Source organism: Hirundo rustica, chromosome 6 (genome assembly GCF_015227805.2).
Source record: "Hirundo rustica isolate bHirRus1 chromosome 6, bHirRus1.pri.v3, whole genome shotgun sequence".
In the NCBI taxonomy this organism is placed as follows: domain Eukaryota; kingdom Metazoa; phylum Chordata; class Aves; order Passeriformes; family Hirundinidae; genus Hirundo; species Hirundo rustica.
Genome location: NC_053455.1, coordinates 53,086,722 through 53,111,101, shown reverse-complemented (window position 1 = coordinate 53,111,101; position 24,380 = coordinate 53,086,722). Strand labels below are relative to the sequence as shown.

At 37.8% G+C, this 24,380-nt stretch overlaps 1 protein-coding gene across 1 annotated transcript in view; it reads left to right on the top strand.

Annotated features, from left to right (window-relative positions):
- The window catches only part of SBF2 (SET binding factor 2), a 215,968-nt gene that overhangs the window by 110,537 nt on the left and 81,051 nt on the right, over positions 1 to 24,380 (top strand). Inside the window, 14 exon segments of the mRNA XM_040066769.1 lie at positions 397 to 529; positions 1,542 to 1,650; positions 2,384 to 2,497; positions 3,293 to 3,370; positions 5,098 to 5,211; positions 5,751 to 5,879; positions 6,616 to 6,714; positions 9,376 to 9,387; positions 9,389 to 9,418; positions 9,420 to 9,582; positions 11,870 to 11,893; positions 11,896 to 11,979; positions 13,482 to 13,570; positions 13,572 to 13,652. Of these exon segments, the coding sequence (XP_039922703.1) occupies positions 397 to 529; positions 1,542 to 1,650; positions 2,384 to 2,497; positions 3,293 to 3,370; positions 5,098 to 5,211; positions 5,751 to 5,879; positions 6,616 to 6,714; positions 9,376 to 9,387; positions 9,389 to 9,418; positions 9,420 to 9,582; positions 11,870 to 11,893; positions 11,896 to 11,979; positions 13,482 to 13,570; positions 13,572 to 13,652 (1,259 nt within the window).

Here is a 24,380-nt window from a genome sequence, read left to right as displayed (position 1 = left end):
ATACAGAGATGTTGAGAAGTTAAGCCTGGATCAGTGACCAGAATTGAGTACTGGATATACAGAATGCTATGCAGAAGATGCCCCTAATACTGTTTGAAGTCATTATTAAGCGTTGCTGGGATTTGTGCTGAGAAGTGGAAATCCTTGCCAAGTGGTGTTGAAAAGGAGATGTAATACGGTATACCTGTAATGTAGAAATATTCAGATAGCATTTTAGCAACATGAAAAACAGGAGGTTGCACTAGTCAAATAAAAGGTAGAAAAACATGGAACTTGGCAATTTATGTGTTTATCATATGCTTTTTGAAAATCCCTCCAGAAAATGGTACATTTTAATGTAATTTTGAACTTCTTGGCATGTTGTTACAGTTTTTTCTTATTATTTTATATTTTAAGGAATCCAAAATGTACTCAGCTTATTCTGTGCCGTGCTTACAGAAAATAAAGTTCTCTTTCACTCAGCAAGTTTTCAGAGGCTCAGTGATGCCTGTAGGGCTCTGGAGTCTTTGATGTTTCCCCTCAAATACAGGTGAGTTACGTTTAGATTCTTTGAACTTGTTACATAATTTTATAACTCATTTTGTAATTTTTATTACAAATACAATTTATTACAAAAACAAATTACTTCTATTTTGTGTTCGTCCCAAACAAAAGAAGTTGTCCTATATTTGTTCAAATAAGCAAAGCTATTAATGATGATATATGCAAATCCTAGTGTATACATGTTATTAATAAAAATCTGGTTGCATTGTGGCAGTGGAAATAATTAAGGGAGAAATATTCCACCTGCAAATGTAGGGTAGAAAACCTATTCACAACCCAGAAGATTCTGTAGCTCAAAATAGCAGCTACATCAGTTTTAAGTCACTGACAAATGTCCACCAGAGAATGAATTTCAGTCAACAGAGTGCTCTCTAAAAAACCACAGGTGGATCCAGAATTTTGAAATGAAAAACTTGTTGTCAATCAATTTGGTTTTTTTAGGAAGAAGACCTCTAATTCTGACTCATCTGTTTCAAGCTATGCTTGTATTGTTTTAAAATATTATGCTTGTTTTATTTAAAATATTTCAGAGATTGGTTTCTTTATAATATAGAATAAGAAGGAAACTGAGTTTTGGAATATGTTTTTTAATATTTGACTAGTAATGAATGTAAACATTTAATAACTATAAATTAGGTGTAGAAATGCATTGGTCAGTTTAGATCCAGCTGTTTTGATGACCACACTGAGTTTTTTAAATAGTCAACCCAAGTAAACAATACATGAAATAGTGTTCTATGCATGATGTTTAGTAGTTGTTTCATTATGAAAACAAAATATTTCTTTCAGAGACTTCTTATTAATGATATTTTACAAAAGGCTAAAGTGTGGCCAAAATACAGCCAAAAACTAATCATGTTTTTAAAACGCATTCATTATCTATAACTTTAGTGTCCCTGATTGCTAACAGGAAGATTTTTTTTTTTTAAACAAAAAAGTAGCTTTATGTGAAAGAATAGTCAGAAGCTTTTATTCTATTTCATTTATTCTTTTCACAGTTATCCCTATATTCCAATTCTTCCTGCACAGCTACTGGAGGTTCTCAGCTCCCCAACGCCTTTCATCATTGGGGTTCATTCTGTCTTTCGCAATGACATTCATGAGCTTGTGAGTATTTGTGCCCACTCGCAGTCGCAGCGCCTGCTTTGGTGTTCAGCTGCAGTGTTTCCTAGTGCTTTGGGGGTGTTTGTATGAATAATTTACATATGTTCAAAATATTGCTGTAAGAAAGCAAGGCAAGACAATCAGGAGAAAAGAGAAAAAGCAACTTTTTTTTTTTTGTAAATACGTTGAGACTGTAAAGTGGAGGGAAATTTTTTGATTGTAGTGCAGGAGGGGAAGGAGTGGATCCGTTTTTGGCTTTGTCATCTATTTGTCCTGAGCTTGAGCAATTCACTTAGGATTTTCAAGAGTATTCTCAATTGTTTTATTTTACCCTTTTTAAGTATGTGCTTGGAGAGACTGAACCAGGGTTACAAGAGGTGCTTAGAAACATGAATTTTTACTTCTAGTTGCCCTCACTGTGTTCCTTTGCAAACAGCCTATTTAGATAGCTTGTCTCTGAACACAGACCTGGGACATCCAGAAACAAAAGTCACTTTTGAAAGTTTGGCCTAATTTCATTTTCTTTGGTTTAATGTCATTTTTCAGGGCTAGATTCCTAGTAATAGGAAGTATTTGGAGTATTTCCTGTGTCAAAAGCATTCTGTATATTAAAGTTAGTATTGTTTTGGTTTTTTTAACTTAATGAGCAGATCACGTGCAGAAATTTGAACTATTGTGTTTTTAAGATACGCTCACTGTATGCGCTTCTCCTACCACTACTATTTGTCCCTTACAGTTAGATGTAATCATAGCAGACCTGGATGGAGGAACAATTAAAATTCCTGAATGTATTCATCTGTCCCAGCTACCGGAGCCGCTGCTACACCAGACTCAAATGGCACTTTCTCTGGTATGTTTGGATAAAATCCCCGCTTTTCACCCTCTCACCTATTTGTAAAGAATGAAAAATTTCAATATTAAGTTTTCAAGCACACTGGAAATGAGATTTACTAGAATGATTCATGCAACATTCCTGGTTTTAGAAGAGTTTATTCTCTGTAGTTCAAGTTAGTATTGTCAGTAATGGAAATCTAAAATGTCTTTTCACTGTTCAAGAGAAATCAAGAGATTTTTTCCTTTACAACGATTTTTAATAACAGTATTTGAGCAGCATTATTATTACTTAGTTCTGCTGCCTTTCTGTGTTTATAAATTTATTTCCACTGTACATTTTCTTGAAATTTAACAAATTAGTAATGCTTTAAAGTTTGTGTGATGCCCCTGTTTCAGAATTTAGGGGTGATGGATTCTCCATTAGAGAGTTGTCATAAAAATACTTCAGTTTGTCTTTTTGCTATCATTGTAATAAGCTAGAAATCACCTTATTTGGAGGCTTCTGAGCAAATATTGTCTTAAACAGAAGAAGTTTTAGTCTGTTAATCTGTTTCAGCTGAATTGACTCTAAAATCCCTAATGGTATTTATCAGTTTCATGGACTGTGATCGGAGTTTGATAACTAATTCACATAGAGAAACCTGAAGCTGAGAAGTTAATCCATCTTTATTTCTTTACAGTCTTCATAATTTAACTCAATTTATTACTTGAGGTACTCAGTATCAGTGAAAATTAATTTGAGAAAGGAAAAAAATGTATCTTTTTCTCAGCGAAATGAAGGAAAAAAGATTATGTCTTCAAAATTCTCTAGGTTTTGCATCCTGATTTGGAAACAGCAGATTATGCATTCCCCCCGCCACGAACAGCTTTATCACACTCAAAAATGCTGGTAAGATTTCTATGCTATTTTCTGTGTCTGACTTTCATAAGTGGAAAACTGTTGAAATTTTAGACTAGCTTCCTTTTAAGAATTTGTGTTTGCTTCTCCTTATACTTTATAGTATTATTGGTTGAGCAAAGAAAGGCATTTTGCCCTCTAATAGCATTCTGATGGGTTGGAAGTTTTACAAAATCCAAAAACCTCTTCAATTTAAGAATAAACATTGGGGCTTTTTGTGTAGATATGTTTGAAAATGTGAAACTCCTAGGTGGTACAATATATTTGTTGTACTTATTTCTTGCTTTGAGATTAGGATTTTTCATTGCTGGAGACAGGGAATATCATCCAGACCTCATCTAAACTAATGGAAGAATTCAGCTAAGATCTCACTTGGAATAGGGAAGTTTCACATTAATATAATTTTGTATCAAAAGTAAGAATTTTGTTAAATCTGAAAGAAATTACCATGTTCTCAAGTAGTCAAAAAAGCCGTGGTACAAATATACCTGTTAAAAATCCTAGAGGGCAGCAGAAAATTAGCATATCTGTCAGTAAAGTGAGCCATACAAAATCTGAGTTACAAATAGAGCAACATTGATCATGTTCCATTGAAGAATAAACAGCCATCTAGTAAAATACTCCAATAATATATTCCAGCTTTATGTAATCTTATGTATTCCTTTTCTTTTTAAAAGTAAGTCACAGGCTGTAATTTACTTAGGTTATAGTTGCTTGTTAATTACCTGATCAGCTGGTTACCTGATAGTAAATATTCTTTGATGTGTTTAACATTTAAAATTAAGAGTTTGTAACATAACACCATAAAACCTGAGGTCATAAAGCAATTTTTGGGACCTCAGGTTTTTTGACATGGCTGCTGAGATAATAAGGTGGCCCAGGATTTGATGTCAGTCTTTAGTGGCATCTGGGCCAGCTGGAGATGTCACTGCCCCGAGTCTGCCCCAGCTGTTCACAAAATTTCCATTAATCTGGTGGTGTCTATGTAAGCACTCTCTTAAATAAATAAAGCAGCACTTTAAAGACCTACTGTTTAAAACTTTTTTAAGTAATTCTGGCTTGTTTTGATGGCAGAAGGTTGGCAAGTGAAGATGTGAGTTGGAAGAGTGCTAGACAGGTAGCTGGGCAAACCTGGAGCAGTCTGCTCATCTGGCAGAGCTGCACCTGGTGGCTGTAGTGGGATGCTCCAAACCTGGATTCTCCAGCAGCAGCAGCAGCAGTGCTGCTGCCTTAGGCTCCTGTTATTCCCTCCTACCCCCGCCCACTCTGAAGACACTGCTTGTGTAGTGCTTCAAAGCCACACTTATTTTAGGGAATAAATTCTGGCTAAAATAGCCTTTTTCCTTTATTTCACATCAGGTTTCTCTCATGGCAGCTCATTCGTGTGGTTCGTGACATGACCACCCCTCAGCCACCCTGGCTTTGCCCAGAGCCTGTGCTGCAGGCATAGCAAGGATCAGCAGGGGTGAAGGGTGACTGTGTACAGAATCTGCCATGACCATCTGAGGGCAGGTCAGGGGAATCTGGTAGTCTTTAAGGGGCCTTCCAGCCCCAACCATTCTATGAGACAGCCTCATACCCTTAGAAATATCTCTGCTTCATATGCTGCAGTCCTACACTCATGAATCTGTAGGCATTTCTCGTATAGATTCATACAAAGTGTGGAGAAATTTAGGATACAAGGACATTTTGACAGCGTATTCAATTACTGCTTACAGGACAAAGAAGTGCGAGCAATCTTCCTTAGGCTATTTGCACAACTTTTCCAAGGATACCGCTCATGTCTTCAGCTGATCAGAATTCATGCTGAACCTGTCATTCACTTCCATAAGGTAAACGAGGAGCAGTTATGTGTGTTTATAGTATTCCTTTGTGCCATGTTACTCCCACAAGCCTGCCTTTGGAACAAGTGGTAAAGTTTAAAAATGTAAATAAAATTATCTACGTATGATAAGCACATCATTTCGGCAGAGCACAATATCAGTGTGTTTTAGTGGGACTAATTGCAGGGACAGGATGGAAATATACAACAAAGTTAACTTTGAAATTTAGTACAAATAAATATTTGAGGAATCATAGTGGAATTTTATTTTTTACAGAAAAGCCCTGTATGTAATAACACATTGCTTTGAAGGTACCAGTTTTCTCTTTTATTTCCTGCAAGATTCAAAAAAAAGTACACATCAAGTTTCCAGTTCTGAATTTAGGTATAAAAAGATACTGTGTAATGTAAAAAATTTAATTAGAAAGAACCACTTACTAGTATAAGCTGATAGGCTGGTGAAAATGTTTATCTGGTACATATCAGTTGCTTGTAATTGTAATTTTGATGCTGATTAAAAAAGGTGCATTTTTTTCTGTCTTCTTGCAGGCAGCCTTCTTGGGCCAGCGAGGCTTAATTGAGAATGACTTTCTAACCAAAGTCCTCAATGGAATGGCATTTGCTGGCTTTGTGTCAGAGAGGGGTCCTCCCTTCAGAACCTGTGATCTTTTTGATGAGGTGAAAAATGTTTCTGTATTCTCAAGTAAATTACAATTTACTGTGATATTTCAGCATAGGAAAAATTACTGGAATACTTCTGAATCCCCACTGTTTATTATATCAAGTTTATATTAATCATCTCAACTCTTATTTTCTGCTAAGGAGATATTTCTAGCTTACTTCCATAAAAGTATGCCCCCTCATATGTATGAAGTTAAATAGCTGTATAAACTTTCGTAATGTTGTTCCTACTGTCAGATCTGTAGCTTCATAATACATTCCATATGCTAGTACAGAATTATTCTCAATAATTTAATTAAATTCTCAAAAATGTTAACAATCTCATAGAGAAATACTACATTAGATACATATCCAGCAATTTAAAATGAGATGAAAAAAATAATTTTAAAAAGCAATGCCATAGGTTTACTATATTGGCTTTGAGTTGAATGTAGAGTAAAATTAGAGTGTGATGTTAATTCTGTTTTGTAGTAGTAGTACCTGTGAGAAATTTGGATTGAGGTGTAGAAATGTGAAAGGACTGGTTTAGGTACGTAGGACTTTTCTGTCTGGTAACAAATGCTGCATATGAAACTGAAAATGTCTCATGTTCCAAAGCAACGTGACATTTTTCAGTGTTCAGCCTTCTTTCCTTGGTTTCAATTTAAGATTAAAATTTCATAACTTACTTAGGAAATTTTTGTTGTTGTTGTTGAATTATCAAGATTTTTATTCTTTCTTCTTTAAAAAAAAGTTGGTGGCCTTTGAAGTCGAAAGAATTAAAGCTGAAGAGGGCAATCCACCAAAAATGATAAAGCATGTTAGAGAACTTGCAGAACAGCTCTTCAAAAATGTAAGTTGACTGTACCTGCTGTAGAGTTGAGATGGTAACATTGAAAATACTAATTTCTCAGATTGAGCTAGTGTCCAGAAAATGGAAGTGGCTGCTTGTGGTAGTCATCATCTACATTATGGCAAAAGACTTTGGGACTTTAAAGATCATTAAATTTGTACATGCAAAGGAAATTCAATATGACACTATTGATTTATTAATGCTAATATTGATTTAGATATAGCTACAACTACTTATCTATTTGTAGTGTGTATTCACATAAGGTGTATAAACTGCTGTTTTCTCTGCTGCAACCTATCCATGCCAAATACGTCTCTCTTCTTGCCTCTCAACAGTTTTCCATATGAAAATTATACATGCAGTTTGGCATAATGTATACTTTCTGCAGCTCCTTCCTACTGTGTAACCCAGTCACCCTGGTTTGCATGCTCAGCAAGCATTATTTCATTTTTTACAGCCTGTTTCTTATATTCTTTAGGTTTCATACAACTCCATTCCCAGTTTAATTTTTGCCTTCATATCATGTTTATTTTCCATAGTGCTTTTATAAAGTCTCTTACCATTCCATTAGCTGGTTCTGGGATGGGGGTTTTTTTGTTTTATTTGTGGGTTTTAGATTTTTTGTTTGCTTTGAGGTTTGTGGGCTTTTTTGGCATAAACTAATCTCCCTCCCCCTCACAATTCTGTGGTTATTCAGACTCCACAGAGCATTATCTATTACACCATCAGCAGACACCTTTGTCACCCCTTCTTTTCTACATCCCTCTTTCCCAAAAGTAGTTTACAGCTACAATTCTGGAAAAAACCCTCAAGAACTACTAAATGCTGCTAAGTTCTGGGCTGTTTGGGGGTTTCTTTTGTGTTCTGTCTGTCTTTTCGGCTGATGAGATTTATTTATACCCTTGTGACTGACCTGCTCCTTCGCTACCACTAAGTCAGTGACTTCACAGGACCACACACTGATAGTCACTAAGTCAATGACTTTGTGTGTTCAGAAGTCAGATTTCTAGTAGTGGTGCATGCACCTGACTTTGCCTGAATATATGGTCGCCAGAAACTGATGCCTTGGGAAGGCTGACCTGAAACAGAGACTGGACAGAGCTAGAGAATAAAGCAGATATTTATTGAAAGCCTCCAGGACCCACCTTGGGCAGGCCAGGAACCTGACCAGGGCTACACCCAGGGTGGACTAAGAATGGTCCCAAAATGCCTGACCAGTCACGAGATCTTAGATTTTTATAAACTTTGGTCCATTTGTACGTTGGGGTTTAATTTTCCAGTTACAGCTTCAGGTTGTGAGGTCTCATCCTTCTTGTTTTCTCTCTTCAGTCCACTGTTGTTTATGCTGTTGGGCTGAAAGCTGTCCTTGGTCCTCAGCAGGAAAAGGATTTGTTTTGACTACCTGCTCTGTGAGGAGAGCTTACTAGCAATTAATATGAGGCTCAGAATTACACCTAAGCAGCACAGAATCTGAAAATATGAAAGCTAAAGCTTAAGGCATCAGTGTATGAGGCAACGCTGCTAGTGCTGTCTGACTTTAAACAGACTGCGTGATATATGTTTGACATCTTGTTTCATAGGTTTAATACTCACAATATTGTAGCTGTGACACTTCAGATACAAGGGAGAGACAAAGTCTGTTAGGGAATGATGTTTGCATGAGTCTTGCTGGTACAGGTGGAAAATCCGAGGCCGAATAGCATGTACATCTGACACGACATTTGTGATGTCCAAGATAAAGTAACTTTTTTCCTGTGTATTTCCTCTGAACCTCCCCTCTCACTGAAATGGATTTTGGGACAGTTACTCTCCTTTTCTGGCATTTTCTGCTGTCTTCTGTTAACTCCCTCTTGAGACTGTGTTCCTTTTCTCTCCCTTGCCTTCCCCTGGCATCTGCTGCTCTCTTATCCCTGGATATTTTTGGCTTGTTTCATTAAGTTTTTCCTTTGCAGAGAAAGCATGTGGCTAAGTAGCCGCAAATTCTTGTTTTGACTGCTATTCCTCAAGTGATACATTTGATCTCCTTGTTGCCTTTTGCTCCTGTAAACAGCAGTATTAAGCTCCTGTTTACAAGTTTTCTTCCAAACTTATTGTGCGTTTACCAGAGAAGCCTCATTGATGCATAGCACTCTTTGGCAGTGGTATGTAGCCAGTAATGAGTAACAGCATAGAGTCAATTTGGACAGCAGTAAATTCAGATGTGTTAAATGTTAACCCCAGAATAAATGAGTGAAGAGATGAAAATACTCCATTTTGTTTGATTACTGCACCCCTGGAAATGTGAGGCATGATCCTATGCATGGTAGTAGATAGTCTCTCTAATGAAGAGCTTGACTGTCACACTAGTTTATATTCAAGTCCTTAATATTCGTTAATTTACATAAAATCAGCCTAAGTTAAGCAGGGATTTTCTTTTGCTCTTGTTTTGAATTTGCAAATTGACAAAAATCATTTCATAAAAGCCTTTAAGGAAATTGGAAATATTAAATTAATGAGTCACAGGTGATACGAATATGAAACATTTTATTAGTCATCTGCATTAGATATTTGACTTCTTAATCTTTCGGGTATGGGAGATTCTCCAAACAGTAAAATTAGATGAGACAGATGGTAACACTGCATGGTTAATTTTGTGCGTGACCTTTTGCTTTTGACCTGCAGGAGAATCCCAATTCCCCACATAGCATTCCAGAAGGTGCCGCGGGCCCACGGAGGGCTCTCACTTGCGGGTTCACATCCTGCCTTTCCCCCAGATCAACGAGGGCCGAGTGCAGGAGCTCCTGCAGGAAGGGCTGGCCAGGAGTCAGGGTGCCCCCCCTGCCACCCGCGGGGACAAGAAGTGCGTGGTTCCAGCAGGTTCCCCTGTGGGTATGTTCATTTGTTCCCTTTCCTATCTGCTTCTCATGGCTGATTAGCGTGACTGCAATGTGTGCTCCCAATTTCACATGAATATTGTGTTTTTAATGATCATAGCAAAGTGCTTTGTAGACTCCTGTGTCTGCCTTTGCAATTTAGGAGCCTTTTTTATCTGGCCTTTATTAAGAAGTCATCCAGAGAGTGAGAGGTGCAACTGCCAACAACAAGGTGGATTTGATCTGAGTTAGAGTTTGGGTTGAGTGATTAAACTAGATGTTGTCTACTCAGCTAGGCCTGTTAAATATCACCATAGGTCAGTTGTAGCACTAGCTGAGCCAAGCTTTGAATCATTTGAGTTCCTCCTTTGATACCAGTGGAAGACATGTAAATTACTGGAAGAAGGCAAAGAGCAAAGATAGGCATCTGTCTCAAAATAATTAAACCTGTATTTAGCCCGTAAAGAACAGATGTAGACATTGTAGGCCTGTCATTTTGAGTTTGATGCCAAAAGGTTCTGTTACTCATAGTCACGCTCATTCGACGTGAATGGTGGCATAAACCAGTGTAGTTAGCAAACTTGCGCATGAAGCTGGCAGAGCTTGCAAAACATTTGAAGGATGGGATCAGAATTCAAACTCGTCTTTAAAAATTAGATATCTAACACAAGACTCCGTTGAATTCTGTTCTTCTCTTCTGCTTTTCTTCAAATAACGTATGGTACTTACATAGGCAGGATCAACTGACTAGGCAGCAGTTCCTCAGAAATTAATTTGGGGACTTTAATGACCGTAGGGCAAACATGACCCAACTATATCAAGCTACTGCAAAAAAGCTAAACATCTTAGTAGGATGTATAAACAGGAATGCAGTCAGTGAACCCCATGGAGAAATCTTTTCATTGTGCTCTGTAAGACCTCAGCTGGAGTTTTTGTGTCCATTTTTGGACACTGGAAGACTGTCTCCATTTTTGGTTCTGTTGGAGGGAGTCCATAAGAAAGCAACAGGAATGACCAGTGGTCCAGAGAATGTGACCTACAAGGAAAGATGGGAAGTTGTTTAGGAAAGAAATAGGAGACTGAGGGGGACGCATAATAGCAGGCTTCAATTATACAAGAGACAGTGAGGAAAAGAAGGGGAATAATCTGTAATGATAAGAAATAATGGGTTTAGCAGTACAGAAATAGTGTTATTTGTCAGCAAGACATGGTAAAATGAGGATTGTGAGGCAGTTGAGTGGAAGCCATGGAGTGTCTCTTATGACAGTACATTGGGGAACATATTAGACAAACATGAGAAAATATATAAATAGAGTCGATCCTGTCTAGGGACAGAATGACTAGATGGCCTCTTGAGGCCCTGCCCAGGCCCTCTTCTCTTAGGGTTTATGCAAGAAAAGGATGAACTCTCTTCACCTGCCTTTGCTGTTGACTGAATCATTGAATCTGGTACTTAGAGAAAATTTAAAGGATGTGTGGTAGTGTTCTGTTGTCTTTCTTCAGAAGTCTAGTTGCAAGAAAAGGGATTTTTTTTAACAAGTTAATTTCTGTGTCAAAGCAGGGGATTTCCTGGTTTTTTTTTTTTTTTTTTTTGGTTTGTTGTTTTTTTTTTTTTTTTTTTTTTTTTTTTTCCTGAGGAACAGCTCTCACACTTACACTCTATGCTGAACTGTATCTCAGGATCCTTTGATATAAGTAGCTCATTATTATCTACTAGAAAGGCATATCCTGAATTTAGGTACTATTTATTTGATATTATAGAGAAAAGAACAATGTTAGTTCTTGCATTCTGAATTTTCTTGGAACATCAGGGGCAAAACAGTGCACTGAGAAAATAGATCTCAACAATTTGGAATCTAGATAAGAGAACAGGTTTGTCAGGTTTTATTCTGTGTTGCAGATTCTTGTCATGGCCATCTAAAAATAAGTTATCTACTGCTACAAAATATGCAAGGCTATGAAGCTCACTACAGAACACACACAGATTTATTATTAATTTGTGTTATTATGTATTTCATCAGTGTGTTGGAGGTTTATAATCTCTTTATGCCTGTATGAGACAAAGAGAAACAAATAGTTAAGAGAATCAACTACTCCAGTTAAAAGTCAGAGCACTCTCCTCTTGAGATGGTATAGGAAAAACAGGATTTTGGAATCTTGTGTTCCCATCTGCCTATGAATGGTACTTGCTTAACAGAATAAGAGGGAGGACACAGTAATTATATTTTTTAAGAAATTTGTGGTATTCTTTGTGGTTCTTGCAGATGTTCACAGATGTATATATCTTCTTTTTCTTTGGTTAGTTTCCATAATGGAAAAAGGAAGCACAGTTTCAACAGTGCTCAAAGGCTGGAAGTTGTTAGAAACTGCATCTCGTTCATTTTTGAAAACAAATTTTTGGAGACTGAAAAAGGTAATCAAATGAATTTTTAATTTTCCCAGATTACTCTCTGTTCTGTTAATGAGCAAATGGGAGACTGGCCTAATCACAAAGTACATTTTGAAGTCTTGTTTCTGATGCTAAAGATTATTTTGGCCATTTAAATTAATGAAGTGAGCAATAAAAAATAATCATCTAAATGCAATATTGTGTGTAACATGAAGCTAATGGATTTGAAAACCTGTTTCTAATCCTACATGGGTGAGTTGAAAACCCTTTTTGCAAAATTTATTACTGTTATAAGTAGCATTGTCCACATTTTTTTTTTAAGAGGTGGGTGTATATTGGTCTAGCAGGATTAATTAGAAGGAATGTGAACAAAAGGCATACATATGTGCTTCGGTGTTTAACAATCAATGCTCTTTAGAAATTTTCAGAACAGTCAATTTTGCTGGTTTTAAAAATCAGTAATTTGATAGAACTCAGAGATGAATATAAATATTTGGCATTTGTCTGTCTTCCCTGAAATGTGTTAGTGAGTTGTTATCCTTGACATTCTTATTTTCTCTTCATTAAGAAGTTGCTAGATTTTGTAGATTCTGTCCATAAAGTTTTCAGTTATTGATTATAGAACAGTCACTCAAACTACAATCAATCATCTAATTCTACATATGAAAATGACTGCAGAATTATTTTGAGAAATTTTTCGATTTCTCAGGAAAGTAGGCACCTGTATATCTCTGAAGCTGTGCAGATCCAGACAGAAAATGAGCTTTGCTTGATTTACAAGTTATGCTGTTAAAATGCACATAGGAAAAGTCCTAATGAAGTGATTAACACTTTAAAAGAGTTTTCATCCAAGCAAGCAGAGCACAGTAGTTTTAACCTCATTCGGCTTCCAGGCACTTGGGGAAGGTTCAGTGGGATTTTTGTCCCTCTATATGGTAAATTCTTCCTTAGCAAATAAGCTTGCCTTTTCTTATTACCTGTTACCTCCAACCTAATGGGCTGCAGCTGGTAATCACTGTTGTAGCATTTGCTCCCATCTTTAAAACGTTGACATAAATATTCTGTTGGCCCTGGTTTATGATAACTGGCATTGACAGTCTAGTGGCCTCACTGCTATGAGAGCTATGCCACTTCTAGAATGCTTTCATCATTGATTGTGTATCACCACATGTGCTGCTCAACCTTGATGGGCACTCTCCAGTCCTGGCCTGGCTGTACAGAGCAGAGCATTTGCTTTCATCCACAATAATCCATTTCTGATTTCACATCCTTTCAATGCCTGTCCATATTAAAGGATTTCTATTTACAGATGTAGGTGAGAAATGCTGTTTAATGCATTGGAAAAAAAAATGGGAAAAGTTTAGTGCTTGGTAACCTCAGGCTCAATCAACCATTATGTGAAGTTTGCTCTTCAAGCTAATGGGTAATTTCCAGCGCTCTTCTTTACTGTCACTTGCAGTTTCTTAAATAAAAAATGAATGCTATGTACAGTATGAGTAGTGCCATTTAATTTCATTTCCATAAAGTGAGGTGTTCTTCTCTGCGACCCTGCCTGCAGCTCTGAGAGGCCCTGAAGGGCAAGGCAGCTCGGCACTGCCTGACTCAGGAGCTGGGCCCAGCACGTTAAAGAAAACCGAGCAATCCTGGACCATCAGCAGTTTGACTACATTGTGAGAATGATGAACTGTGCTTTGCAGGTACAGTATGGCAAGGCTTTGGCATTGATTGTCTTTCTCTTGTTTAGGATTAGGATAAGCAAAATTGCTTAGAGGTTTGTGGAGAAGCAAAATAATTAGATTACTCAACCATGTCCTACAGTGATGTAGCAGATACGATTTGATGGTGGATTTGAGATATTTTGTTGTTGAAAGAATAAAAGACAAAACACTCAGGTCTGTACAGGTCTGTCTGATATGACAAGCAGAAAGAAAAGTGTTCCCATTATTAATAATTCAGATACAATTTAGTGTTGGTAGGTACTGAAATGATTTAACTTAATGTCTTGAAGTGCTTTTTTTTAGTGAGTGGGTCTTGGCTTTGCCAGGTCATTTTTAACCCAGAGTTCTTAAAATGTGTATTAACCACAGCTCTGTTAAAAATCCAAAGTTTGTCTTCTTTGTTTAAACCTAGTTTAAGAAAGCGTACTTTCTGCTTCTGTGGCTCATGGTGCATTTCTGCTTGTCACAGTGAGATCTTAGTGTGTCAGAAACTCACAGCAAGTGTTTGCAGTTCATCTCCAATGTTAATTCTACTGACAAATGTGTTGAATAAGCATCAACATATGGTGGCAGCTACCAATGAAAGCAACATATGTGGGTGACTTTTGATTTTCATTTCAATAACTGGTCTGTTTTACCTTCACTTGTTCTCAATTCATAATCTGAAATATTTTATAGACTTACATGTTTTCAGTCTTTTGTCTGAGAATGTAGTGGTATTTTTATTAATTTGTAATGTGATCACATTTGGTTATAATTTTTCTTTTGCTGACCCTATCTAAGTTATTGTATCAAATTAGGGACTTGATGGAGGCCTTTGTGTATTAATCCCACTCTTCTCTAACCTAAAACCCACTGAAATTGTTCTGCAGCAATTTAAAAAAGGTTGGCCCACATTTTTTAAAAGGTGAGTGCTGAATGCTGCTTTCATTGAAGTGTAGAAATAAATTGACATTGACTGAGCAAATGCTACCTCAGGTTGGCATGAAATGCAAGTTTTGTTGTCTGTTGCATTTCTTGTTTGTTCACAGTAAGATATTTTTCTACTGTTGTGAAAGAAGTTCATCTTTGTCTGAGCAGTGGACTTAAAAACAAAACTGCCTGCAATCAGCAGATGAAAACTGAAGTTGTCTAACTAATATGAAACAGCACATAGAATTTGCTTTTTGGCAAAGGTCTTCACCTTTTCTAAGCCCTAAATTTAGCCTTAGAGTTGGAAGAAGAATTGAATTTATCTGTGAAATTATTCTTTGTCCAAATCATGACTAGTGGAATATTGGACCTACTCTGTATTCCAGAGTTAGAAATTTTCTTTCAAACCAGAAAGCAGATGTCTAGATGTGTCACAGATTTTGCTTCTACTTTTTTGATCATTCCTGGGTTAAAAAAAAAGTCCAGATGTTTTTAGACAATAGGAACAAAATACAAATCCCCTCTGTTACTGTATCTTGGAAAAAATTTATAGCAGAAGAAAATAAAATCTAGAGGAAAGAAATCTCTGACATCACCTTTAAAAAAATAATAAAAGCCATTTTTTCTCTGGAAGAAGAAAAACTTTTTTTTTCCATCCTGGTGATTTGAAGGCCCCAAGAAGGAGCTTAAGTTCAAGGAAATGAATGTGTCTGAAGAGTTACTGAAATTAAAATAGGCTTGTTTTTCCCCTCAATAAAACTAGTGAATATAACTCAAATCATGCAGGGGAAAGAGATCAAATAAGGAGGCACAGTTTTTATGCCTTCCCCACCCCCAACAGTATTTTCATATCCTTGAAATATGAAATGAAAAAGTTTTCATTTCTCAGGAGTAAGCTTGGCCAACATGAAAACATCTGAACTCCTGACACTGGGCAGTGAGTTAGGAGCAAGTATTTTTAACATCTACTTTTATGACATATGAAGTTATTTATTAAGATAAAACATGATTTATAATTTGTCTGTGCACTTTGCTCAAGTGTGTTATTTGAAACAATGCGTACATTGTGACTTTTGGACCTTCCTTGTATCAATTCAAGAAAAAAAAAGCACATTATCAAGAACTTCAGTAAGTCTCCCCATGCTGCAGTGGGACTCAGCAAGTCGGCAGTTTTGGTGTAGACGCATGAATTCCTGTAAGCTGCAGGTCATAAAACCAAGTAATTTAAGCAAAAGACACAAAGATCTAATTAAGAAATGTGATCTAAACTGGAGATGTAGTGAAACTTTAGGGAAATACCACATTAGTTATTGATAGGGTTTTTGGGGAGAGTTAGGTTGCCAGTAGGGCTTTCAGACCTCACTGGACTACTGGGAATTATAGAAACTGCCTCAGCCTTACCGCCAGATTTTTTTGTTAACGTTATTGTACGTTCCCATTAGCTTCTGCGAAAAGATGGCAAACTGAAATCCTGCTGTGGCTGGAAGGCATGGATAGAGGGTACATCCAACAGCTGAGAGGAAGAGAAGGGAATGCCCTGGCAGAGGTGACAGGGTGGGCAGAGCCCTGGCTTCCTGCCGGACACACTGGGTTGAGTGGGGACATGTGTGCAGCAAGCTCCAGTCACATGGTTTGCCCTGGGACACACCAGTCTCACCTGCTCATCCAGCTGGGAAGTCTGATGCTCTCCAGCCACCAAACCTCTGCTAATGATAAGGTGAATTGTTGCAAACTCAGCAAGTCAACGTTTTGCAGTAGACACGTGAATTCTGTTAGCTGCAGGTTGTAAGATAAGACCAAGTAATTTAAGCAGTGTCTGTTAAAAGACACAAAAGGCTGAGAATTTCAAGAGATGCAGGTTGGCCATTTCTGGGAAGTCTTTTGAGCTGAATTCTTTGTCTTACTGTGAAGTACTGTGTGTTACAAAATCAGGAAAATTACGCTCTGCAAGTCTAATGCAGAGCCTTCCCTTGCTAGTCAAGTTTTTTCTGATTGCCTAATGTCAGGATTTTTCATTTAATAGAATCTAGTCTCTTTTTTTACCGGAGTCCGCAAAAAGAAAGGTCGGATGCTTTTTCAGAGCTTCTGTATGTTCGTTTTGTGCATGAAGAGCAGCGTGTTAACAAAATGCTTGTGATAATCCCACCATGTATATTATTGCTGGTCTCATATCTGTCTTCTACCACAGGGCTTGAGAAGAGATTAAGGAAATGGAATAAAATGCTCCTACTATTGCTTCAAGTGAATAGCTATTTGATTTTAGTGAATGATTCCATAGGCTGTATTTCCCCAAGGTTCTGATCTAGCCATTTTGCAACTGGGAGGAAGTGAGGGTGGTATTTTACCAATTTCTCTAGAGGTGGCAAAACTTGGACTTGCCACATCTCTGGTGGTTGTCAGCTTGAGTTCTCTCAGTCGAAGAGGGGCAAGGGGCATTGTTTTAAACTGTTATTCTCTCAACTGGTGACAGACAGAACCTGCAAATTTTAATAGGCTTATGATTTGTGGGATAGTACCTGAGAGTTTCATATTAATCTGCCTTCTTTAGCTCCTGTGGTAGACTGTAGGAGGCCTTATAAGTGAGGTATGATGCAGTAAGTGTTAAAAACATGCTTTTCTGTGTTTGAGGAGCATTGACAACTGCTGCTGCTGAAATAGAAATGAGAGGAGTATTTCTGATCGATTTTAGTAGTAGGAAGATCAAAATTATGTGGAGATTGTAATGATCATTGATTAAAGCAGATACCTTCTGGTGAGGGCAATTAAATCCCCTGTTACTTACTTTTATCTCTGCTAGGAGTTGTCACTGACCACTTACTTAAAACTTTGACATGTCCCAGTTAAGACTCTTTCCCCTTACAAATCACATACTGTGACAAAATTTGAATCAGCCTGTCTTAACCATAGTGATTAATACCTTTGACAGAGGAGCAGGAGCATCCTGTTCTGTTCCATATGTTATATGACTAAACTACTGTTAAAAAACACCTACGGTGTTGTGAAAGCTTAATGTATTGATTGACAATCCAGTTCATTCAAACAGATACCACTGCAGATAAAAATGTGAAATTATAGCTCTAAACACTATTTCAGTCATACTTGCTTTCCTCTGCTGTGGTTACCTCAGAAAAATTTGCAGTTCCACATAAATTGCTATTTAAAACATTTTCCTTTCTGTTTTAGTTTTCTATAATAACATTTGCTGACCTCTCAGAAAAAAATACTTAACTTTTTTTTTTGCAACTAAAAAGCTTTTTTTTTAGCAGGGAAACACTTCTCTGTAATTATGTTTTCCACAACACATTGTACTTTTAATACTTGTTCAGAAGTCGTGGCAGAAACCGTCTCAAGGCTCAATCTGCATATTTCTCCATTCAGTTACTGCAGTCATAACTGGTCCAGAATTTCAGTTGGCTCTCTAACTTTCCTCTGGCAGCAACAAATGAACACTGTATTTTGAATGTACTTGCACTTAATTTGGTAAAGCAATAGTAAAAGCAAGAAGAGGCCTGAATACACGGTGGTGATGGCATTTGATAACCTGAAACAATTTTCATATTAAAAAGAAATTCAAAGCAGTTTGCATAAAATATTTAACAGTAAGTTTTCCTAAGAAAATGTATTTCTGGGGAAAGATTCTCTTCAGATAATGTAGGACTGTAAGATGCCTTTATTGGGTAGTTGGAACAGATAAAACTTTCCATTTCAAAGGAAGAGCTCTAGGATGTTGTGGTACAACACTGCCTCTCTAAGATGTTGGTCAGTAATATTGTCTAACTGCACATTCATGCTTTTGTTTGGCAAATGTGAGTCAAATTGGAAAACACATCTGCACCAGACATCTGGATTCGTAATCTAAATGTGGTTAGAGTGGGAATAATGTGCATAAAACTGATAAATACGTAAATACTCTCAAAATTCTGGTCTGAAGCTGTAGGGAAGGAGTGAGGTCTTCTTGTGATGTGATTTAATCTGACAGTTACACAGTCATCAGTGCTGCTTTAGGACCTGCTCCAATGTCACATCTATGTCAGTAGACACATGTTGTGCCACTGTAACTGAGAGAATATCTTTAATAATAGACTAATTAGTCATTTTTTTAGTGCTTCAGGTAGTTTCTGATAGATCACTGTGGCTTTCCATAGTGGCAGTAACCAGATGTTTATCTTTCAGATAGATTATACTGGATATTCTAGAGGCATACTTGTAGTATACAGTGTGAAGCACAACCAGGTACAAAGGACAGTAACCAGGACAAAATTAAGAATGTAACCTGTATTAGCTTACAACAAAGGGCCATCTGAGCCATCATCTGTTCTCCAACATTGGCCAAAAGCAGATGGAAGATAATACTGATTTATTTTGCCTCTAGAACTTTGCTTGTAATTCTTCTCTAACGCTTTAGTGCAATAAGGGCATCTTTGTACCACTTACTATGCAGTCTGTTGTGAAAGAAACTTTGATAAGCAAAATTAAAAACTGTGACATTCTATAAATAATATTAAATAAGTTTTTCTTATGCAAGTAACTTTTGTATTATATTCTGCCACCAGATAAAGTTTAAAAACCTATCAGTCAGTTCTCAGAATTCAGAGGTTTGCGAATACCGTCCAATAACAAAAAAGATTTTATTATTCCTGAGAGAAAATCCACTCGGTGTGCGTGTCATATGATTCAAATTCTTGGCAATATGAAGGTTACATGAGCTAGCATTTCTCATATTTTATGTTGAAAACTATGTTGCTAAACATCTTTATTTTGGAGAGTTACAGCGGGTTTCTCTCCTTTTGGACTTTTATTTCATGACCTGTCTTTTGTTACTCAGTTTGACTTGCATTCCTGGAAGTGGAGTCTCAGAATTCATGTTTGAAAAACAGCACTATTTAAAAGTATTTAAAGGTATTTTAAATTATACAAAATCGGACATGAAGAGAAATCATGGGAGTTTAACAGGCCCACACTTAATTCTATGAATTCATCAGTTATTACCAGTTTGAACTTTTTCATCATGTTAGACATAGCAATGGTATTATGTAAGTGGGGAAAAGGAAGAGGAGATTCCAGTGTTTAAGGCTTGGGCTTCAGGCTTCCAGATTTAATTCTGTATTGTGCTGAATATGATTTTGATAGGGTTTTTTTTTAGTCACATCATATGGTTTCTCTGATAGATGATTCTCAAAAAGAAGAAGTAACAGCTTTATCATCCTGCTGACGTTTTAGGGGTCCACCTATAAAATTCTGGACTTAATAAAAGAAGTTACTATTCCTGAATCTTCCTGTTAATGTCTTTTTTCCCAAGAGATTGCACAGTACCAGAATATCATTACACTGATATTGAACTGATAGTGCTCACATAATTTCTCTAGGGGAAAAAAAAAAAAAAAAAAGATGGAAACACACTGTAATGATCATATTGTTGATCACTTTCCATTTTTCCTTTCTTTGCTCTGAGGAACATACTGTTTGTTATACTCATCCCAACCTATCGGATGACCAAAGAGTCCTGGGAGATCCCAGTCAAGGGCATCTCTTTGTGAAACCCAGGAAACAGAGTTGCTTTCTGTTGGGAAGGATGAAACTGGAAGGCTTTATAAATATGACTCCTTAGATTTTGAGAATATGAAACCGATAAGTGAAATAGAATTGAAAGCAAGTTTTGATGTCTGAGATGTCCTAGTTACTGAATGTCTGGAAAACAATGGTGTGGCCAGCTGAAGGTAATCCACCCTTGATTTAACAATGCCCTTCTCTTTACCGAAAGTCCAAGGGTCAGAGCAGACCCTGCTAGCTTGGCAAGGGGGGTTTGAAGAGCAACTCTTGGAGTTTAAAGTGTAACACATAGGGTAATGTAATGATTATACAGGCTGTATGTAAATGCTATAGGATTTGTATCTTGTACTAGATTGGTTAGTGTAAATTAGAATATTCGGTATGGAAAAGGATTTAACGTATTGTAACGGGAACTTTGCTCTCTTCACTCCGCTTCTCCTCTCTTCGCTCTGCCTCTCCGCTCTTCTCTTCTTCTCTGCTCTCTACTACGCTATTCTCTTCACTACACTTAGCTCCTCTTCTTCACTCTCTGACTTCACCCTCTTAGTTCTCTCCTGGCTCTCTTTCTCTCTCTCGCGGGCCTGCTCTGAGCTGCGGCTGGCAGCTCTCAGCAGGGCCCCTTCACTCACAACCTGTGCAATAAACCACATGCTCTAAGACCAGCCTTGACTCCAGAGATCTCTCGTCACCACCTGTCCCATCGGCACACACCCCAGGGAGACCCTACACTTTCCTGAGGGCTGCTGTGTGTACCTGTGTCATGGAGTGAGGGGTGGGTGTGTGTATCTATGTGGGTGTATGTGTGCTGCCTGTCATGCGCACTGCCAGCTTTCCATAGCCTCTGGGAAGGCCAGTCAGTGTCCCCTACACTGCAGGTGTCAAGGGAGGTGACCCCTTTGCATAGCAGTAACCATTCCTTGGGCCGGGATTCTCCCTGTGTAGGTGACAGTATGCAGGTAATTCCTCCTTGTTGCATCCCTGGGGACATTAGTGTGTGCAGTGGTGTCTGGCTGATTCTACATGTGTGTCCATCCCCAGGGGGGTTGTCTCCAGCTGTGTTAAACTGCCTCTGTGGTTTTAGCAAGGATGGGGTTTTGATGACCAGGCAGCAGAAACCATGGCTGCTTTCACACTGGGGCTGTGCCAGCAGTGCTGTTCAGGAATGAGCTCGTGTGTGGCAGGGAAATTCCTAAATTGCTGTTTTCCTGCAGACTTCCGAGACCCCACTTCTGTTAATCTTGACTTCTGCATGGACCTGCCCTGCATAACTGTTGCACAAGACTATTACTTAAGGAAAGGAAAAGAGAGGGATTAGCAGAAATGAGAGTCCCATGGTGTACTGTCCCATTCCTGCATCTGCCTTCAGTTTGCTTCCCTTCCCTCCTGGCTTCTGACCAAAAACATGTGGTGTTCACACACTTCCTCCTCCCCTCGCTGTGCACGTGCATACCAGAGCAGGTCCAGCTTTGTTTAAGGATCTTTGCTTAACATTATATAAAAATATCGAATGGTAAGCAGGGGTGTTGGTTTTAAACAACAAGAAGCAGAAGTGCACATGAGCAGTGGTCCCAGCAGCTCCTCTGGCTGGTTTGCAGCTTTGGGGCTCCACTGGCGAATTTCTCTCAGCAGCTCCCTGGCATGGTGAGGATGGTGGTACAAACTCATCCATCCCAGATGGATCTCTGCGCTGTTGGGCAGCTGGAGCAGGCTTACTCTTCATGGATGCCTCTTTGTTGCTGGCCTTCTGTTAAACCCTCTCAAATTTGCTGTTGGTGCAGGATGTGCCCCTCTGTGTTTGCTCACACACAGGTATCTCACTGAAACCATGGAGCTCCTTGGAGTGTTGACATAGTAAGCTCTGACTGCTCTGAAGTGTTCATTACTGTTAATTGTGGCCTTGTGGTTGCCAAGTGTTCCTCATAACTCTTTGTTCTGAATATTTTTGGTCATCGTGATGAAAAGCAGACGTGTTTGTATGCTGCTCGCTGCTGTAAATAAAACAAGTCTGCGTTGGGAATTGTGTGTACTGCTGTGCCGTTGCTCTCCAGCCTGGCTGGGAAAGAGGTGAACTGATGAAAGGTAGTAAAAAACAAACCAAAACAAGAAGTCTTTCATGTTGGAAAGAATAGGCACTTTGCTTATATATCAAGCTCTGTGAAATCAGTGATTTCTGTTTTTACAGGTTTTATATCTGTAAGAATAAGGAAGTAACACATGGAATTTTGGTTTTATCTAAGATGTTAGGTATGTTATAAAGTGTATTACAGTACAGGTCCATCATTCCCCATAGATATGTGTATCATTGTTAATTATGTGTACATGCACTTCATCTGCTCTGAGTGCCATTTAATGTGTACAGTAAGTGGCAGAAGATTGCATGGTATTGATTTGCTGTACACATGCAGTGACTGTAGCACTGTGCCCACACATGTGCACAGTCCATTTTAGGAAAGGAATTCCTGTGTAATGTGGTCTCTGATCTTCCTTCCCCTGCACTTTACCTTTCAAGTACTTGGTTAGCCCAGGTAGAGAAGCTGCAGTGAGACATCTCAGCAAGGCGTGCTGCCGTGGCCACACACCAGATTGACAACTGTTGTGTTGTTTCTATAAGGAATTTTATGAAGCTTCTGTTTCTAAAGTGTTTGATTTTACAAGAATTTGCATAAAAGATGCTAATGTGTGGCAGTAAGAGCCTCATTATTTTTGCATATGATCATTTCTGAAGCAGGAAGACGGAATATCCAAAGTCTCCTAATCATTTGGTTGCTGTCATGTTTGCATAACCTTTGGTTTAAACAATTGAAATCTTGGCAGCTTGCATTCAAAAACTGAAGTGTGGTGCTGAGATAAATACCATAAAACACAGACCACTTCTGGGTTTTGTCAGTATTTTGTGTAAACTTTGACAAATTGTCATATGACAAACAGTAGTGAACCATGTGACATTTTAGAATGATTTCTAAGGAAAAAGCATTAGGATCAATTTCTTTACAGTAAAATATCTACCCCTCCTGCTACATTAAAAGTGTGTGCCATTATGGAATGAGAACACAAAATAAAGGTGTAAACAAAAGAACATTTGACAATCTGCATATGTTGTAAAAAATTCTTGCAGCTGTTGACATTCTTTTTTAATATTACAACTCAGAATTATGATTTAAATTAATTGGCTTTTAGGGTGCATGGAAAATGCCACGTAAACGTGCTTTAATGAGGATTATTTTTAGTAATTCTTTCCCTGTACTCAGTCATGGGGGCAGGCTTTGGTATCTAGTGATCCAACAAAGTATTTAAAAATTAATTACTTTACCTGATGTCTATAGATAAAACAAACAAATCCCACAACCCCTTTTCCCCACCTCTCCCCTAATTCTTGAACTCTAAGGTCCAAAACTCCACTTGGGAGCAAAGAGTTGGAATTGGAAGTGCATGTTTAACAGTCTAAAGTCCCACAATGTTTGTAAATTAGCAATTTGATTTCATTTTCTATACAGATTATTTGACTTTTGAGGACAAAAGCAGCTTCTTTTGATTAAATTAAGTCCTTTAGTCAGTTGAATACCTTGTAAAGCCTTTCCTTGGAATGTTAATTGATTGAGCATCACTTTAGAGAATACAAATCCTTTGTTATACATAAGTAAATTCCATACAATTAGCATGTAGTATTCTCTATCCCTTCCAGCTATATAGAATGAATATCTTTCTAGATCTTACTCTAACTATACTAATAATAATACACTTAAAATCAACTTGGATTATGAGGGTGCCATGATTTTCAGCACTTCTTTTTTAGAAACTTCATATTTTTCCTTGTCTGCATTATAATACACTGTTTGTAATGTTCTAATTTCCAAATTCAGATACAACCTACATATGACAATAGTAGGCATATAGTAGGAACTGATTAATTTAAAATCAGTCCAGCAGACCATAATTAATTATTCCAACCAATTTAATGATAAAGTATTTTGTAGAGATTTTCATCAAAATCAGGTATGTATCACCTCTGTTATTGTTAAAACAGTGGTGAATTTTGGCTGCAGCATCATGCTTGTGCACCCACCTCTCACCCTGTGTGTTAATTTAGAAAACTCAAATCTTAATAATTTGAGTTTCTCTGTGTAGGAGAAGATTCAAAGAAGGAGAAGGGTGCTAAGTAAGAGTATTTGAAATTTTTAGTGAGTTGTTGACTAGCAGCACCTGACAAGATGTCTCACAGGACTGAACCAAAAGCTGAGCTCCTAA